This window comes from Mercenaria mercenaria, chromosome 12 (genome assembly GCF_021730395.1).
Source record: "Mercenaria mercenaria strain notata chromosome 12, MADL_Memer_1, whole genome shotgun sequence".
Taxonomy (NCBI): domain Eukaryota; kingdom Metazoa; phylum Mollusca; class Bivalvia; order Venerida; family Veneridae; genus Mercenaria; species Mercenaria mercenaria.
The window spans coordinates 42,408,539-42,429,309 of record NC_069372.1 but is presented as its reverse complement, the minus strand read 5'-3'; the positions used below and the strand labels follow the sequence as shown (position 1 = coordinate 42,429,309).

The 20,771-nt window shown below is 34.5% G+C and overlaps 1 protein-coding gene across 1 annotated transcript; it reads right to left on the bottom strand.

Moving 5' to 3' along the window:
- Nucleotides 1-2,213: 2,213 nt before the first annotated feature.
- Nucleotides 2,214-9,679, bottom strand: LOC123535108 (heat shock 70 kDa protein 12A-like). Its single transcript, XM_053520543.1, has 5 exons — nt 9,607-9,679; nt 6,820-7,122; nt 6,373-6,594; nt 5,776-5,932; nt 2,214-3,127 (listed from the first exon to the last, which is right to left on the bottom strand). Exons 1-5 carry the CDS (start codon nt 9,607-9,609, stop codon nt 2,214-2,216), a joined length of 1,599 nt encoding a protein of 532 aa, XP_053376518.1. The 5' UTR covers nt 9,610-9,679.
- Between the last annotated feature and the right edge of the window lie 11,092 nt (nt 9,680-20,771).

Genomic DNA, 20,771 nt, shown 5'->3' with positions numbered 1-20,771 from the left:
CTGAAAGCTTTCCGTAACTTATGATAACGGTAACCCTGTTTTAACAATTTCTTGGTGATATGAAGATTTCTGTCATTAAAATCATCTATCTTTGAGCAAGCTCATGCAAAAAGTTGTGAAATATAGACCCGTATATGTTGCTCGAGGGCCCTCTCAATAAGGGGGGGAAGTTGACAATTTAAAAATTAAAAGTCCCTTTTATCATATATTTCTTTTCAGATTATTATTCAATTTGTTAAATTTAAACCCAAAACTGAGCTTCTAAATCTAAAGAATTCCTTTTTTAACTGTAACCTTTTGGGTAAATATGTTTAAACCATTTTAAAAAATATTGGTTTCCAAAAGGTGATATTTTTTGTTAAAGGACATTATTAGCAATTTCAATCATTAGCAACCTTTTTGGCATATTTTTTTTTTCAAACTTTCATGCGAACTTTTAGCGGATTCCGAACATGAGGGTTTTATTCACCCTTGAAACAATAGGTAATAATAAACCCAACTGAATGATTATTTTATTTATTTTTTTGAAGTCTGTCTTTCAATCTTTATGTACGGGCGAAACGATACAGAGGCAACCGAGGCCTTTTGGTCAATAGTCCACCACTTTTACCTAAAGTTATTTTGCCCCATTGCACAAATGTTACAGATTTTTCATGCAAACAAAGGGTTATTTCATGTTCTATTGTAATTTTTTCTCGGTGAAGCCACGAACCCCATTTTGAAGAGGCAACCCCCACAACAAAATCTGCTTGTCCCAAGTTCCGAGCAAGGCTGCGACATTCAATTTCCGAAAAAAACCAAGAATAATAGCGTAAGTTTAAAATTATTATTTTATTACGCGGTCACATATCTTAAAACAAACTACGGCTTAATGGCAACTGATTAAATGTCGATCCTCTCTCCCGAGGTTTCTCCCCTTTTTCGTACGGATTTCCGAAAGGGGTATTTTTGGGTTTCAGCCAAGGAATCGCTTGTTACAAAATTTAAAACGTAGGCTCGCGTCAAAATGTAAAAACAAAGCTGTTTTGGAAAAAGTTAAAAAAAGAGCTAAAATCTAAACAAATGGACGTTTTTTCACGAAATAATAAACGGGAAAGATTGTGTCATTTAACTTTCAAAGCGGTTGTCATAAGAATTATAAACGCGTGTTAATCATACCTGAAAATTGGGATCCCAGGCTCTTGAGGATAAATATAGATGTTTTCGCTTCTACTTTCACTTTCAAAAACGTGAAAACAAGGCGTTGATTTGTTAGTTTTGAAAGTCGCGAGGGACCCCTGAAGGGTCACAGTCGATCCTCATGCGTAGCGTTTTGAGATGATTGTAATCAGATTGGGCAATTTTGACTTATGTAAATTCTAATATAACCCCTGCTACAATCGTTTTCTTGCTTTTGCCTTATTTCATTATTTTTGAAATTTCTCTTAAAAAAAATTTTTTTTCCCCAAAAAGGGAAACTAAAGCAAATCCTTTTTATTGCTATACAGTAACTAGAATTATATGACAAAAATGGGAAAGGGCAAAATATGTCCAAAAATTTTTGTGAATATTAAATTTTTAGTTATCTTACAATTTCAAATTTTTGTAATCTAATTAATGTTATTGTAATGTGTATATCTTAACAAGTGTCGTAAGTGTTTAAGTGTTTAAGATTCTTTAATCACGTCATTAAATGGATTCAAAGAACACGCCATATACAAGTCTACCTTCAATAGAAGCCATCATCCCAAAAATTTTTGAACAAAACATTGTCTCAGATCAAAAAATTCCCTTTTTGTTTCAGTGCATTTTTTTTGTTTATTACAGGGGTCTTCTGCTTCAAAATAAAGTAGAAAATTTGAACAAAAAACGATACATGGGAAAAATAATAATGTAAGCCCGACGCAAGGAAAATTCAAACAAATTTTCGGAAAATGTTATCTTGTATAGTTTTCTTTAAAAAAATAAGCAATTGAATGTCTAAAATTTCAAATTTAACCCAAAATTTCAAACCCGACCCTGTAGAAATTTTATATTTGGGTCAGTGTTTTTGAAATTTAGCTAATTTGAATTTCGACGCAAAAATGTGTTGTTTAAATTTTCCCATCCGAGAAAGTTAAGGTGGCTTTTGTTTCCTGTCTGTCTTTCCCTCTACAATCTAACCTCAATTTTGTCCGCTAAAGTTAAAGAAGTTTTACTGACCGGTTCAAGTCCATCGTGGTCAGGTGGTTTAATTAATTCCCCGGGGCGTACTGCAACCTACATCTTTTAAATTTGGATCTTTTTAAATTTCCCATCAAAAAATGGAAACCTTTTTTGTCTTTTGTTTTTTTCATAGGAAATGGTTCAGTGACTTGGGCTTCTCCTACTTTGACGATTTGATTCCTCTCGACATATTTATCAAAGACATCCTTGCATCGCGGCCCTACATCCTTCATTACTAGTTTAGTTTGGGGATGCTCTCCTTCTATGAAAGGACGTAATATTTCCACACCGTAGGAATACTTCAAAACCCTTTCCGAAATAGATTTTGGACTATGTCCAAAGATCAACGCACCCCTCATTATAGAAGAGGAAGCTTCTGCCGGTATTATGACATCGATACTTGGAAATGAGGATATTACCTTTTGTTGTAACATCGGAAAGTCCGAGAACCCACCTACCATCAAAATTGCTTTAACTTGTCGTACCTTCACGTCACGGAAAATATCTTCCATATGCTGAATAGTTTTTGACAAGGATGTGTCAAAAAGCTCCTTGAAGACATTTGCTTTGAATTTCATTTTGTTGTCAACAAATTGAATAGTTTTACCATAAGTAGACGACTCAATAGCTTTTCCTAAGCCTTGACCGGATTGTTTTTCGTAGACCTGGCAAAGGGTCACGGGAACTTTCATTACAACATTATTGTCTTTATCAGGCCTTACATTTCTTTTTTTAACCTCGAAATCCCGCCAGATGTCTAGCCAATCCTCAGTCTTTTCCTGCTTAAACGTATTGTAAGCATTCTTGCCAACAATATCCATGAGTAGTTTTTCGAATGCTTCGTCAATAAGAGTACCACCCCAGCCTCCTCCACTTGCAGCTTTTATTTCCTTCACTGCACCAGAAGGCTGAACTTCATGAACTGTGATATCAATCGTACCACCTGAAAAAGAAAACAACATTAAAACAATTACATTTGGAAGAAAAAATACGTTCTGTAAACTTTCCTTTCATTTTAAAGAGTTAAATCAGATTCAAGCAAGACCACTTACAAAATTGAGAGAAGACCGTATAAGTTTGGTAAAGATCCATCAAGTTGTTCATGAAAAGAAGTCATTTTAATGTTAAGTATAGTTTTAGCTCTGGTTAGCCCTAAAAGTGACCGAATGAAACCATCTGAACAAAACAGAGAGGACTATATAAGGATGCTATAGACCATGTTTGGTGGAGATCCATCACCTGGTTTGTGAGAAGCCGTTAAAAGTGTTTTCTATTTGTTAGCTCTGCTGACTCCTCAAGTCCCGAGGACTTGAACAAAGAGGTGACTTTATAAAGATGACACAGACAAATTTGTTTAAGGTCAAACATTTTGTTTAATAGAAAAAGTCGTTTGACCAAGAGTCATCAAACCTCATATGATTGTTATTCAGCATGTGAAGTTGTGCTCTTAATGTTTCAATCGGGATCTCACACAGTAAGACCAGAGTTATGGCCCTTGACTAAGTCAAAAATATCCATAGAAAGGGCCTAAACGTTTGTGCATCTAAAAAGTATTTGCCCTCTAGGATTAAATGAAAGATTAAAGGAATATTATTCAACATGTGATGTGAAGTTGTACATCTTGGAATTTGTTTGAGTTTTCAACCAGCCAGACCAGAGTTATGACCCTTGACTTAGTCAAAAATATGTATAAAAGGACATATTTTTTGTCGCACTCGTCTTAAAACGTGTTTGACCTAGGGCCAGGAAACATGAAAGGAATATTGTTCAGCTTATTATGTTGTGCATCTGGAGTTTTTTGTTTGGTATTTCTGTCCATCAGAGTAGAGTTATGGCACTTGCTTAATACAAAAATAAGCATAAATGACATACAAGTTTGTGCCCCATGTATCTCAAAAAGTATTTGACTTAGAGTCATAAAACATTACGGGATTGTTATTTAGGATTTGAAGCTGTGCACCTGGTGTTCTGTTTGGAACTTCACTAAGCCAGACTAAATATGGTCATTTGCACATCAAGTGCTTAAATGTCCGTTGTGCATATAATATTATCTTTACATCTTTCACATAGAGTCATGAAACCATGTACAGTGTCAAGAGGTGATGCCACCTGTCCTATGTACATACATCTACATTTGTGTAGTTGTTTTCTTTTTTTAGCTCTAGCGGCCCCTAAAGTGGTCAAACGGATTTATTCAAACAAACTTGAAACAGGACTACATAAGGATGCTATAAACCAAGTTTGACAAAAAGTCGATTAAAGATCTTTTATCTGTTTTTAGTTGATTTATTTGAACAAACAGGAGAAATGATCACACAATGATGCGAGTGACCAAGAGGATCCATCAAATAGTTCATAAAAAGAAGTCGTTTAAAGGTGTTTCTAATTTTAACTCTGATAGCCCCTGAATCGGGACAAGCGTAATTATCTAAATAGTTTTGACAGATGACTACACAAGGATGCTGCAGACCTAAGTTTGATGAGAGTCTCCCACCTAACGAAGAGGCCAGTACTGGTTCTTCCCAGGAAAGATTTCTAAAAGATTTCCCTCTCTCTGTTCTGGAGATTCTTTTTGCTCTGTCCATCCAGTCAAATCGTGTCTGTACTGGCAGAGGATGAATTTGGCGCCCTGAGCGACTGCCTTTGCCAAGGGCGCTATGAATCCGTAAAAGTATTATATACAAAATGTACTACATAGATATGATAGAGGGAATTTATATGAACTTAATCACCACCACAATATACCAGACCAATTGAGCAAAGCGCCTAACACTGCAAACGAGCGCGCACACGCCGGAGCAAGTCCGCAAAGGATTAGAATCTCTTGATGGATGGCAGAGTTATAGACCGGACACGAAAGTATAGACGGACGGATTTGACTGACGGATTGACAGAAAACGCAATCCTGTAGAATGTAAGAGACTGATAAAAATACGCACATACAGATTTTGATTTGTTTCGAACTGTAACTTAAACATGAGAAACTTCATGTATGAATAGTTATTATAGATACATATTTTCATAATATTTCGTACATGTATTACGAATATGTATTCACGTTACTGCAATTATTAGAGAGCAATGTTTCATTGATCTAACTTGTTAAACTACATCTTAGCGGGCGACTTTCTGTAGATCATCTAAACTAAACTTTATTACCAGCCCTAGTTGAACAGAAAATAAATTAGAAAATTGATTTGGATAGAATTTGTCTCTAAATACACTGCCTGTAACGAAACACGTGCAACTTTGAGTTTTGTAACACTTCATACTATTGTTGTTAAATATACATCGTTATGGATACAATTAACCATATGAAATAAATACTGTTGTGGTGCTACATGTATATCCGTATACTTTGACTGATAAAGAAACAAGGACAAGGGTCTAACAGGAATATACACGTTTCAAGAAAGCAACTGCTCCACTGAAGCAAACGGTTGTAGTGTACGTATGGTAATGAACACTTACAGTTGATTAAAAGGTTAATCTTCACTAGATAATTAATGTTCCATCATAAGCTATACGTTACTTTCAACAATAATATTTTCTAAATATTAGCTCTACAACAGTTTTATGAGTATATTATACCTCCAGCGTCGAGAATCATGTATTTAGTTCCAGCTGGAAAAGAGGCAATGGATACCCCTGTGGTGTCAAGTCTTTTATCAACTGATAGATGACGACAGAAAATAGAAGCCGCTTCAGGTTCAAGGGCAATACTCAATTTGTTGGCAGCAATTCCTGCCTAAAAACAAATTCACGCTATATAAATACATGCAGAAAAGACCACACTCTATTGCAGCCGTTGATTTAACGAATCTAAATAGTTTAAAAATCCTAATAGAGTGTTACCGAGGAATGAGGAGATATCGTTTTAAGAAATTTCTTTTTAACCCCTGTGTTAACTATTTAAAACTTAACTGAACTATTTGAACAACTTTAGAAGAGATGCATGCTAACTTTAATCAACTTTCATTAAATGGTTTCAGACGAATAGACAACGCCGGACGCGGATGCCAACAGCACAGCACCTTGAGCACCTCGTGAACTAAAATATATAAAACTGGTTACGATGTAAATCTTAATCATTTCATTGCTATGTTAGTGCTGTTACTGAAGATCTCCAAAAATGGAATCGAATTTACAGTCCGGTCTAAAGAACAATACCATAGGTAAAACTATCACCTGTTCTCCAGCCTTTCTCATAAATTGCTTCGCAGAGTCTGTCCAAATTGCAGGAACAGTAATGACCCAGTGCACTTCATCCTTCTTTATCACTCCTGAAATCCTATGTTTTATCACTTTGTGCATATCGTCTACCAGGAACTTTATTGACATTGCAAAAACATCAATTGCTGGTAACGTACGCCCCATTTCATCTTCCAATATCATGCCAGAGTCAATTTTCTGTTAAACCAAATAGTTTGTGAATTAGATTATTTTAAAAGTTTCCGTAGACATAAAACTTTAAATAAAAACTGCAGTTTAGGACAGTTTTACTCATGGTTGTCTATATAACACAATTAAGACCTTGACGTTCCTGACATTAATTGGTCATTTTCACACAGCTAAGATGATAATTAATAATACCTTTAAGAATACTAATGCATATTAAACTAACTTTCACCTAACCTCTCCTAGTTGTTTATGTAGCTTCATTTTAAATTTCTTAAAGTAGTAGTAATTTTCATGTTCTTCTAACTCTATTAGTTCCTTGTATCTGTTCTCAGCATCAAAACCGAAAGCTTCCAGTGTCTTGCCATCAGGTTTTATTAGTACTACAGTCGGTGTCTTCTCTGTAGTGAGTGCGCCGCCCGAATACCAATGTTTCACAAATCCTTTTGTTGGTTCAGATTCGAATTCGTGTGAAAATAATATTGCCCAGCCAGAATATGTCGTCCCAAAGTCTATTGCGCCAACTAAAATGCCGCTCGCCTAGGAATATTCATAATTACATATATATTTATCACTCAGTTCTATATATAAAGTTAATAAAGGATATCCATTGCTTTATGTTTGATATCTTATAGCTCTCTTTCAGAAATAAAATCGGCCTACATGTGTACATATTTTAGATAATACACAATGCAAAAAGAACTGGAAATGTCTGCTGAGGCTGTTGTTTTAGTTTCTATAAAACTTTGTGTATAGTTATGTGCTACGTATCAGATATCTGTTTAACGTTCCTTATATAATTTTATACCCCAGTCACACATACGGCGCGGATAGCTACATCTAGCTACGGACAGAAACGTAGTAATCCGTATCGATCCGTACCTGAGCCGTACCACAGAGTAGTCATTCGTAATAATCCGTAACAAAACGCGGTCAAAACGTATTCAAAACTTATTCCAAACTTGCAAGTTTCTCCAACTTTTGAACATGCACAAAAGTTTGGGCGAACCGTAGCCATTTTCCCGTACTAAGACGTACTGCTCCGCAGTTATACACCCACAGACTAATCCTATCCGCACCGTACCTCAACGCACGGACATATCCGTATGTGTGACTGTAACTTTACAGAGGTCATTTTAAAGGAGAAAACATTCTATGACATGAATTAAATCACTCCCCATAAGAAAATCAATTTTCAAATGTCATACAAACTCATATATCATAGATCTATTAGAAATTGTTTTGAACATGTGTTAAAAACAAGGACAAATATCCAGCATGGGAAGGTTCTCATATTAGAACTATTATTCAAGGAAAAGTATATCCCAAACAGTGATTTGTCGTTTAATTATATCATTGTTCGGAGTTTAGAAGAGAAATAATTATATCAAGAGGTCGCAGCTAAACGACAAACAATGATTTTATTAGAGCAAATCACTGTTCGGAATATATTATTTCGATTCTAACACGGTATCAAAGAAAATTATATATCCACAAAATAGACATCCGCCATATAGATCTATTTGCCTCTTTTATGTGGGTTTCTTTCTCTGTGTACTGCTATGACGTTTGGTGCAATGACGTAATATTTGTGACGTACAGACAGTGAATTGTTACATAGTAACATACAGTATTCAGCCTTCTATGTCTCACAGGAAAACAAGTCTGGTCATGTTAGTATTAGCAATAGTATTAAAAGCCTTTCTTAATATATCAAGTGGTTATATTATTATATAAAGTGCATACTTCTTTATATAGAGTAATTACGTCATTATATAACAGTGCACACTTATATATATATAAAGTGATTTTGTCATCATATAAAGTGTAGAATAATATAACGATTTGATATAAAGAAGTGTTCATTTATTATAATGGCAAAACCACACGATATAAAGGATATCCACTTCAAATAAGGACAGAACCACACTATATAAAGAACAATTAACTTTATATTTATATATGACCACTCAATATAAAGTAAAAATCACTCTATATAAAGATGTATCTATATTTCTGCTTATAAGACAGCTAATGCTTTCCATACTATAGCGTAACACTGTGTGGTTGATTTTGTTTGAAAGACTTTTGAACGGAAGGAGACATCAAAGCAATTTGGGAAGATATAATTTCTGACATTTTCTATATATATATCTGTGATATAGTCTAAATAAAATTTTACATCAATATCTTTTTAGCTTTTAAAGAATAGTGTTATATTCGTAACTTTGTTAAATGTGTAGATAGAACCGCTATGTCGAAATCTTATTTTGTCATAATGAAATAATAATTTCGTTAAAACGAAATCTTCTTAGGTTATAATTCGTTGAAAGGAAATCTTATTTCGTAATAACGAATTTAGATATAGCTATATTCTTTAAAAAGAAACTTTTTTTTATTTAACTAAATTGCGTTTATTTTTTTTAAAGATTTCTTTTATTTGACTAAGTAACGGTTTTTGTTTGTTTCAGAAATATCAAACAGCTTAAGCAATTTAAACCAAACATTAGTTAGTTGTCCCCTTAAAAAAGAAATTCTAAGTACATAAAGGGTCATAATTTTTATCAAATCATGTCAGAGTTATGGTTCTTTGTCTAGTAGTAAAGTGGACATAAACCGAAAATTAAACCAACAAGTCCAAGTTTTCTAAATACAAAAAGGGTAATAATTCTGATAAAATGCGTGTGAGAGTTATGTTTCTAGGCTGACTTCTTACCTAATGATAATCAACAAGTGTAAAATGTTTCAAAGCTATAGCTGTAATAGATTTTGAGAAAACAAAAATCTTAACAAACGCCGACACGGACGCTGGCGATCTATTGACGACAATACCTTGATTTTTTTTCTTAAATCAGAAGAATGAAAACTTCATTGAGTATTTTCTTTAAGGGGCTCCGTAAATTATTACTTTATTTTTACGGCTATTTTTTAGTTCCCAAATATGTGTCAAGATTTAACCCAGTGTGAAGGTAAATACAACTTTATTAACATTTATTTCTTTTAGTGTTAATTAACCGTATTCACCATTTTCTAAGCGCTTATACACTGTACATAGTCCCCAGGAAGTTAATAATCCCCAGGAAGTAAATTAAACAGCACAGGTGTACTTTAGGTCAGATGGAAGTTACTAACTATGCTTCTGATTGGTTGAAAAAAGTATATGGTATTCCGCGATGTTTATTTACCATGTAAAGTGATCTCCCATTGGTGTAAAATATGTTGGATATGTTTGAAAACATAAAATAAAACTGTAATCCATGATTACTGGCTAAAATAATATGGAATGATGCATTTCGTGTGAGAAATATGCATGTTTAATAAGTAGAGCATTTTCACGAAACATAAAAAAATATCACTTCCGGACTATGTACTCCAGTCCCTAGGGCTGTTCCGTGTGCAAAAAAGGTCCAGAACTAATTTATACATCAAATGTGTAGTGGAATATCTCAGCTTTCAGAAAATCTTGGGTGCATTTTCCGCATCATGGTATGTTTTTAAGAAATCCAAGATGGCCGCCAAAATTTTTGAAATACACTAATTTTCACTTTAAGGTCCTTATCTTATAGAAATACGAATGGATGTTTATCCTGATGTACTAAAACAATAGAGAACACATTTTGTCACTGATTTAAACCCATTTTTGTCAGTTCTGGAGACATATATCGAAAAAAGGAAAGAAAGAAAAATATCGTGAAAATTTCACGAAAAAATAGCAAAAAAAAACAACAAACAAACAAGAGCTGTCGGAGGACAGCAACGCTCGACTATTAAACAGCCTTGTCAATTGAATGAATACAAAAGTTGAAAAAGTGCGTGAAGTTTCAATCCTTCCCCATAAGTGGATACTGAAATACCAGCTTACATACAAAATCTTAACCAAGATTTTCTAAGTCGAAAAAGGGGCATAATTTTGTTAAAAAAGCAAAATAGAGTTATGGAACCTGTGCAATATAGGTCAATTTATCACAGTGAATAAGTGTGTAAAGTTTCAATCCATTCCCATAAGTGGTTACTGAGATACCAGCTTACATACAAAACCTTAACCAAGAATTTCTAAGTCGAAAAAGGGGCATAATTTTGTAAAAAAGCAAAACAGAGTTATGGAAACTGTGCAGTGTAGGTCAGTTTATCACAGTGAATAAGTGTGTGAAGTTTTAATCCATTCCCACAAGTGGTTACTGAGATACCAGCTTACATACAAAACCTTAACCAAATCGGGACGCCGACGCCGAAGCCGGGTGAGTCCAATAACTCTACTATTCTTTGAATAGTCGAGCTAAAATTGGATATTGTTGTAAATTTTCATTTGTCTTTTTAAAAGTTTCAATGATAGTGACCAATGTTAGTATTTTTTTAAATTCGACAATATTTTTCATTACCTTTATACCATTTGTCTTGTATAATGACACCTCATTGTTAGCCTATGGCTAAAATAAGTGGGTGAGGTAAATTGAAGTTTTGCTAGGAATACACTTACCGAAATGTATGAAATTTCCATGATGGTTTTTCTTTCCTTAGAATTGTAAACACGGTGTTTACGAGGTTTTTATTGTAATTTACAAATGTGGAGATAAAAATCCTATATTTTGTAAAAAATAATTGGTCAGTTGTCATTGTTGCCATGGTAACAACAGTTAGATAACGAACATGCCATTATAACTGTTCAGGTGAGTTTGTTTTCATGAGAAAGTTAAGAACAATTTATATAATATTGTTTAAATGACAAAAGATCGAAAAACTGTTAGATTCATGGTAGCGAGAATGCGAAAGCTCATTCAGAAGTTTATAGGCAGTCGGGCAACTAAATTTCGGACAACATTTAAATGTATGTTGATAGTTCATGGACACTAATGTCATGTTTACTATCCCCTTACATAGCACTTTGCTGAAATGATCTGATTAAAGTCATAGCTGCCATATTAAACTATAAAAACTACAGTGCTGCATAAATAGTTTTGGGGTTTATGTTTTATATGTCTTTTTAGCAGAAGTATATAATGCAAATGTTATAATGTTTTAAAAAGTATACCCTAAAACATTACTTCTATACTTTCATACCAACAGTGTAAGAATAATTATAAAACGGCCTAAATATTAAAGATTGCTTAAAATTCAGTAATAAAATCGATTTGAGGTAGGCCTATCCTTTAAATGATTTTTGAGACGCACACAAGTTCAGAATTTCTATTTTCAATTTATTGCATTCATCTGGCGTTTAAAACATTTATTATGCATATAAATGTCAACACATAATCACGGTGTATTACACCAATTATTTGACAATATATACGTACTTCCATGTACATGACTATCATGTACAATACAATACCAGTTGTGTACATCAAAACATTACATATTTAAAGTACAAACATTGTTCACAGACTTGCATGAATACTGCTACAAATTTTTTTGGCATTAGAGTAAGTGCTTTCAAAACCAAAAAATGTTTTTGATGCCAATTCGTGGGTGCGGGTTACAGTTTTTATACAGGTAAAAGTTTTGTATAGTGACTAGTGATGTACAATGCCATTCATTCAGTATATTTCACATAAATTCTAATTTACTGTACGGATAATATACGTTTCTTTGTGTATTAACATCTAGTCTATCGAGCCCGAAGGTCGAGGTCACAAACATCTGCCAAGGGCCTCTGCAGACGTTAATACACAAAACAAAAGTATATTGTCGCTATTCTTGCATTAAAAAAACATTACACGACGACTAAATGCATTGTTTTTGTATGTGATGATTTTACGACTCCGGTACATTTTTTAACCCTTACCCTGCTAAATTTTTATAATGGACTGGTCCGTCATTCAATCTGGACAATACCATTTATTATTTGAAGGGGTGTTAACTCAAAATTTACTGACTGAATAGCGAACAGTGCAGACCATGATCAGACTGCACGGATGTGCAGGCTGATCTTGGTCTGCACTGGTCGCAAAAGCATAATCACTTGCCCCCAGCAGGCTAAGGGTTAATTACCATTCTGTTGTTCTTGGAAACGGTAAACATGTTTCAAATATTCATAACCAGGGCCCAGAAACACTTTCAAAAGCTTGTAATGAAGGTTTTTATCCATTTTTTTTCATTTTGTCATTATTACAAACATAAACTTACCCATATTTTTACATATCACTTAAAAATTTGGTAAACAGGAACACAATTTCAAAAATAATAACTTTATATTCGAATTATTTTGAGTAAGGATACATTTAGAAATGAATCGACTCCGACTTCTAAAAGGGGGTGTAACAAGGGTGGAGCGAGAACGTACATTTTTGGTGGTAGTGCGTTTGGTTTTGGTTACTGATACAGCAAAATATACTATGGATTAGATTGGGTCTTTTATGCTACAAGAAGAGAATATTATGGAAGAATCAAGACGCAGATACCAGATGTCAATCTGCGCAGAAATACATATACACATCCGTGACAAAGCATTTCAATCAAAGCACTGAGAGTACTGATGGGGCGGTGCATTTCAGCTGTTTTTGTAACATTCTTAGATGAAAGTCAAATATTGAGATAGGAACCTGTGGTTTGCGCAAGAGACTTCGTCTGACTGACGATGACACTCATGCCAAATATAAGATAGATTGCATGATAAAATGTGAAACACCATTTTTATCAATTATATTCAAAAAGTTTAATAAATTCAACGTGGATAGTCACAAATGTAAGATGAATTCATTTTATCACATGTTAGCCTTTCTTGTCGAAACACCAAATATTCGACTTTCTTCTGCTATATAAACAAGTCTATTTGACTGACGTCGCCTATACTATAAATCACGTCAATGTCAAAGCTTTATTACAATAGTGTAGTATCGTTTTTATTTAATGGCTGTATTACACTCCTGCAACGTCAAATATGTAATAAATCGAGAATATTAGGTTACTGTCATATCAATTTAAATTTATTAAGCGAGTCAGAGAAAATATAAACAAGAGGGCCATGAAGGCCCTGTATCGCTCCCCTGAGCTACTAACCTAAAGATTATCAAAATTAACATTCTGACCAAGTTTCATTAAGATATGGTCATAAATGTGGTCTCTAAAGTGTAAACTAGCTATTCCTTTGATTTGACCCGGTGACCCAGTTTTTGACCCGACATGATCCAAGTTCGAGCTTGACCTAAAGATCACCAAGATTAACATTCCGACCAAGTTTCATGAAGATACAGCCATAAATGTGGCCTCAATAAGCGTTTCCTTTGATTTGACCTAGTGACCGAGTTTTTTACCCCACCTCACCCAAATTTGCATTTGACGTAAAGAATATCAAAATTAATATTCTGACTAAGTTTCATTAAGATATGGTCATAAATGTGGTCTCTAAAGTGTAAACTAGCTATTCCTTTGATCTGACCCGGTGACCCAGTTTTTGACCCGACATGATCCAAGTTCGAGCTTGACCTAAAGATCACCAAGATTAACATTCCGACCAAGTTTCATGAAGATACAGCCATAAATGTGGCCTCAATAAGCGTTTCCTTTGATTTGACCTAGTGACCGAGTTTTTTACCCCACCTCACCCAAATTTGCATTTGACGTAAAGAATATCAAAATTAATATTCTGACTAAGTTTCATTAAGATATTTTCATAAATGTGGCCTCTTTAGTGTAAATTAGCTTTTCGTTTGATTTGACCTGGTGATCTAGTTTTTTTTATTCTAGATGACCTAGATACAAACTGGACCTTACGATCTTTAAGATCAACATTCTGACCAAGTTTCATGAAGATATAGTCATAGATGTGGCCTCTACAGTGTTAACAAGCTTTTCCTTTAATTTGAACTGGTGACCTAGTTTTGACCCAAGATAACCTGATATCAAACTCGTCAAAGACTTTATTGAGGGTAACATACTGGCCAAGTTCCATTAAGATTGGGCCCAAATTGTGACCTCTGGAGTGTAAACAAGCTTTTCCTTTAATTTGAACTGGTAACCTAGATTTTGACCCCAGATGACCCAATGTCAAACTTTTCTAAGATTTTATTGAGGGTTCCATTCTGACCAAGTTTCATTAAGATTGGGCCAAACATTTGACCTCTAGAGTGTTTACAAGCTTTCCCTTTGATTTGACCTGGTGACCTAGTTTTAGAGCTAAGATGACCCAATCGAGAACTCATCAAAAGTTTTATTAAGGCTAACATTCTGACTAAGTTTCATTGAGACTTGCTCAAAAGTGTGAAAATTTCTGCGTGATAACTGTTCAGATTGGGAAAAAATGCCATTTAATTATGGAAAGAAGTTGTTAGTGTAAAATAACTTATGGTGTCCTAAAAGTTGAGGGCATCTACAGCGCTATTTAAATCATATCACATTTAAAACAGTTATTCATTTTCAAAAGATATTTGAATAACGAAACATGAATATCGTTAGCATTTCGAAACTTTTTTGATTTTTTAGTATCTAAAAATGAACGAAATTATTAAGTATTAAAAATTCTAATCCCATACACAAACAATGTAAAATTATTTTTTTGCCCACCACCAGATAAACAGGTGTTGATGCGTGACGTCAGGGTGATCTATCCTATTTGATAAGGAAAGACTGTGGCTACAAACAAAAGTTGATTTCTTTCTTAATTAAGATTTAATTCGACATGGAAAAGGTTGTGAAACCAAAAATCGGTCAAGTGGTTTACGGAATACCTACCGGTAAGTTATTATCGATTCTGAAAATGGCAAATCGACAGGATACAGTTAATTGGAGTGGTATTTGTTGCACAAACAATTTGTTTTTCATTGTACACTAATAGAATGAGGTCCAATTGATTGGATACCAACTTGTAAAAATGTGCGTTTTGTAATTATTAAACCGAATGCGACTGGAGCCGTACACCTGTTGACTTTCAAAGAACAACTACCTTTGACGATGTAATTTAATGCTCGTTCATGATCATCATCAAATACATTCGACTACCCAGGTGTGGCAAATTCAATTGTCCGTATTGCCCAGGTTGTCCCAAAGCTTGTACGGACAAGTCTAATTTGACTAGAATTTACTAAATAACTACTATACGGACAAGTACAAAATAGCAACTGACAAAAAGGACAAACAAGTCAAAATCAGATTTTGCCACCCCTGCTACCTTGCATAAAAATCTGAAGATTAATACGTCAAACCGTTACAGTGTACGAAATTCAGATTTGAATCAACTAGCCCGTTCGAGCTACCCGATTGGAAATTTTCCAAGCCCAACACCAATTTCACTAGCCCGAACTTTAATACCTTAAAATACATAATTTTTGCACCATATAACATTTTGTTTTACAGACATCTCTATGCATGTTTGAAGTAATAAAAAAGACATACAGTACATGTTTGCCATGTTTTTGAAAAATTTTAACTCTAAATACTCCAGTCCAGATCAGCATCGTCAGAGTCCAAAAGCATTGGACATGACACTCCTTGCCAAAACAAAATCTAAACTGTTACGCCCGATTTTTTAGGATCCGCACTCGCCAATTACTGCAACTCGGACTGTTGACAATTTGCAAGATGAAATAACGAGTGCTGAATACACATTTACACACACGCTGATAGCATAATTTAAGCTCCGCCTACTGCAGGTACTTGTGAGATTTTTGCGAGAAGTATGAAAGCTAATCAAATTATCCGTTACGCTAGAGGTGATTGTATTCAGCCAATTAGCGCTGCGGTTACGTCTTTGACACTGTGTTTGATTGTCAACACGTGAGAGTGCAAAACCAACAATAATTCCATAAGCGTTTCTCAGTCTGGATGCAGTACTCGTTTAATTAGCATGATTTTTTAAACAAATTAGGAAAATTCGGTAGCCAGGTCGGGCTTGTACCTGCGGCAAATCGGTAGCCCGAGCTGAAATTTGGTAGCCACGGGCTGTCAGACTACCGCGAATTTCGAACACTGCCATTATCTATCTATAGATAAATTATTGAATAGAGCCTTTGAAATAAATCAAAAATATTATAAAATAAGAGTAGTCCAAAATATTAGATGTGTACATGCTCATTTTACCTTTAACATTCATTATTTTATATTTCATTTTTAATCTGCATCGGCAATGTTGCACACCATGTTACACAGCGATACATACAGTTGAAAAAAAAACAACTCTATATTTATACATGAAAAGTAACTTTTATTCTGTAATTATTCACATATGCAGTTGAAAAAAGGATTATTTTCGGTGTAAGTAGTGTTCTTTCACTTCGGATTGGGTTATGTTGTTCGTAATTTGAAGAATAAAGGCAACATGATGTGTGTTCACTTCTGGCTACATGTTATAAATGGCGATCCGATAAGACCGGACATAACCGATAGACGTCAAAATGTTAAAGGAAGTGTCTAGGGGTACGGATCCGTACTACTAGACAAGCCTGTTAGGAGTTTTCTAGGGGTACGGACCTCCTTTTTCTAGATATGTAGGGTTATTTATATCTTAAATTTTGTTGAAAATGAAATAAAAAATAAGACTTAACCAGTGTTCACTTAAAACTTGGATCTAAATGGTTTACAGATACCAGCATTCACCCGATGTTTACCTTCTGTTTCAAAACCTAAATAACCGAGGAACTCCAAAAGAATACACTGTTCCGTGCCGATAAGTTTGTTGTAAAATAAACTGTTGATAACAGATAAATGAGTGCTTGTAACCCTTTAATGAATTCTATTTGAAATTCAGCAGAAAAAAATAAATTAAGCATAATAATATGCACCTATTTATTTTGTTATTTAACAAGATATAATGATAATCGGCACGGAACTGATTGTATAATAATCAATTAACCGACATTAAGTAAAAGAAACTGTTTGTGAAAACGTCCACGGCTACCAAATGTGTGGAAAACATAAATACCCTAGGGGTTAATTATCATAAAAATAGTTTTTCCCCAAGATATTTAACTTTTTTTGTTTGTTTAATCTTTATATATATATATATATATTTTTTTTTTGCCAGTTCGAATCATTATGATTTATTCGGTGTTCCTCGGTTATTTACGTTTCGAAAGAAAATGTAACAAATCGGGTGATCGTTGTTAACAGTAAACCATTTAGATCCAAGTTAAAGGTGAATTCTGATGAATTCTTATAATATTTTGTTATTTCATTTTTAACAAAATTTGAAATGTAAATGACCCTTAATCTCTAGTAAATTGGAGGTCCGTACCCCTAGAAAACCCCTAACAGGCTTGTCTGGAGGTACGGATCCGTACCCCTAGACACTTCCAATGTTAAATTATGTTATGTCAGGTCTTATTGATAGACTAAAAATATGAGCTGATAAACAAACGCTAACCTTGTTTAGCTTTTTGCCCGACCTCTCTGTTCTGCTTAACATTCTTGAATAATTTTGATTTGCTGCCATGCAAAATTTTGTCCGAAGTTCAGTTGTTTACCGAATTACCCATCTTCACCAAGCAAACAAACGACGTGACTTATACACACGCCATTACGCCGCTTGACAGAACAAATAGGCAACCCGTATCCTCGATGATTTAATTCAATAACACTGCATTCCAGATGCAATATCTTCCTAATTTGAATTGCAGAAAGCTAAAATCCTGAACAAATGCTAACATGAGTCACTTTCCGTTTCCTCAAGCGTTTCCGTTATAAAAAACTTTTATGTAGTAATTGCAAATACGGTATGCATACACTATACATTTGTACCATGGTCTCACGAACCTAATAAAAGTCCAGTTTATAATAATAATCGCGTAGATATGTTTTTTTGCAGTTATTGGAAAGAACAAGATGGCGTCGTTTTAAGAAAAAAATTAAAAAAGTAGTCCGCCCGGCTACAAGTCACTGACTTGTATATATTTTTAGAACCAAGTGGGGTTTTCCCTCATGACGTCAGAGTGTAAAAATAGTCTGGTTTACCGGCCCCTCCTTCACTGTCGTATTAAAATACATAGTGCGACGGGAACCAGACAAGTCTAAAATAACCGCAATATAGGTCATATTCATCCGCTTTGTTTTAGGTGCTCTTCTTTATGAGAGGATGTAGAAAGTGGATGCGCTTTGCCGTTTTGCACTAAGAAGTGACGGGCTTTCATTTTTCCGTCTTAATTCCATTGGAGGCGGAGCTTACGCACCGCCCCAAAAATAAAAATCATGTATTAACAACACGTGAATTGCCTTGTTTGCACACGATTTTTCTCCCGTTAATACATGGGCGGATCAAGTAAAAAAAAAGTATTTTTTATGCAAGCATCACAAATTAAACATGTATTAAAACTCACAACACATCTGTATTATTGAGCCACCAGTAACATATATAATATAGAATCTCACGTACTTGTTTAACGAAGTTGCAATGGTATAAGGTTATCACAATCAGTTGGGAATATCAACTTATCACAGTGTCATATTAGACCTTTCTAACTTAAACGGACTTCGTAAACGGAATGCGTACTATGGAAATAATTGGGGGTTTATAATTGACGTTTTTAAATTTATTTGATGACATGATTCCGAAATTACGGTGGTATGTTTAGGACATGCAATTATTTTTTTAGGATTAAATTATCTTGAGCGATCAACATCATATCTCGTGCGCACGACATCTTATCTTGAGCGATCAACATCTTATCTCGTGCGCACGACATTTTATCTTGAGCGATCAACATCTTATCTCGAGCGATCAACATATTATCTTGAGCGATCAACATATTATATCGAGCGATCAACATCTTATCTCGAGTGATCAACATCTTATTTCGTGCGCACGACATCTTATCTTGAGCGATCAACCTCTTATCTCGAGCGATCAACATATTATCTTCAGCGATCGACATATTATCTTGAGCGATCAACATCTTATATCGAGCGATCAACATATTATCTTGAGCGATCAACATCTTATACATCGCTCAAGATAATATGTTGATCGCTCGAGATAAGATGTTGATCGCTCAAGATAAAATGTCATGAAATGTTACCAATGTATACACAGCAGTCTTCACAAAAAACTTTTCAAAGTACTAGTAATAGTGCAAATGGTAGGCAATATAATGCCTCCTTAAGGAGGTAACCGGTCTACGCCTGTAAACAAAGGTTTTTATATATCAAAATGTTCGTAAGGAACTGTAGATTATAGAACTGCTTGATGCAGTTGCAATTTCTGTGGTAGATTACCGATATTCAAGATGGCGTCCAAGATGGCCGCCAAAATAGATTGGTTTACATTTATTTACTTTTCCGTGTAAAATAATAGCATACATTATGTTATGAAGCTGAAACGGACTGGATAGTAAGATATAAATAAGATAAATGCAGTAATATAGTGAAAAGAAACAAATAATACTATAATTAAGAGATCTCAGCCCAAAAACAGACAGAAATAGTACATTTATAAGGGTTTCCAAAAGGTTTTGTTCTATATAAATTCAATATTGCATACATACATTAACTACAGATGGTCACTTTAAATAATACTTCTTTAACATTTTTGATTTATGGTACAAAACATACATTTACTCTCCCAGCTGGTTATTTATCCGTGTATTTGACATAGTTAATTCCCCTGTTACAATTTTTGCCATGAAAAAATCTGAGAAAGAAAACAACTATAAAGTATTACGCGCATAAATAATTTCTTGTAAGGACAATCTTCTTTTAAGAGGAATGTGCATAATTGAGCCGTGCCATGAGAAAACCAACATAGTGGGTTTGCGACCAGCATGGATCCAGAACTGCCTGCGCATCCGCGCAGTCTGGTCAGGATCCATGCTGTTCGCTTTCAAAGCCTATTGCAGTTAGAGAAACTGTTAGCAAACAGCATGGATCTGGTCTGGATCCATGCTGGCCGCAAACCCACTATGTAGGTTTTCCCATGGCACGGCTCATATGTAGATTTTGAAATGAATTAAAGAGCCATACCTTGTTCATACAAAAGTTGTGGCATGAACAAAAACAAGAACACCACCATTTTCAGACAATTAAAGGTATGGCATTCTTCGTACGAAGTACAAATAAAAGTCATATGTAACTCATACATGTATAACTCTAGAAACTAGTACATTTATACAGAAACATTGTTGTAAAAATCCAAACAGTCTAGGAGGGCTTGATACCATTTTTTATGTATTTGTCAGTGAGTAACTCGATCCGTAGTAGCTTTTGATCACTTTTTTCTTTGGAACTGAAAACCCAAATTGCCTAAAATGTCTAAAGGTACGTCTAAGGAT

Excerpts from the sequence above, each read along its gene's own strand:
- LOC123535108 (XM_053520543.1), bottom strand. Across the intron at positions 5,933-6,372 it reads TGAGAAAGGCTGGAGAACAG|GCAGGAATTGCTGCCAACAA; the intron begins GTGATAGTTTTA and ends ATTTGTTTTTAG. Across the intron at positions 3,128-5,775 it reads CATGATTCTCGACGCTGGAG|GTGGTACGATTGATATCACA; the intron begins GTATAATATACT and ends TTTCTTTTTCAG.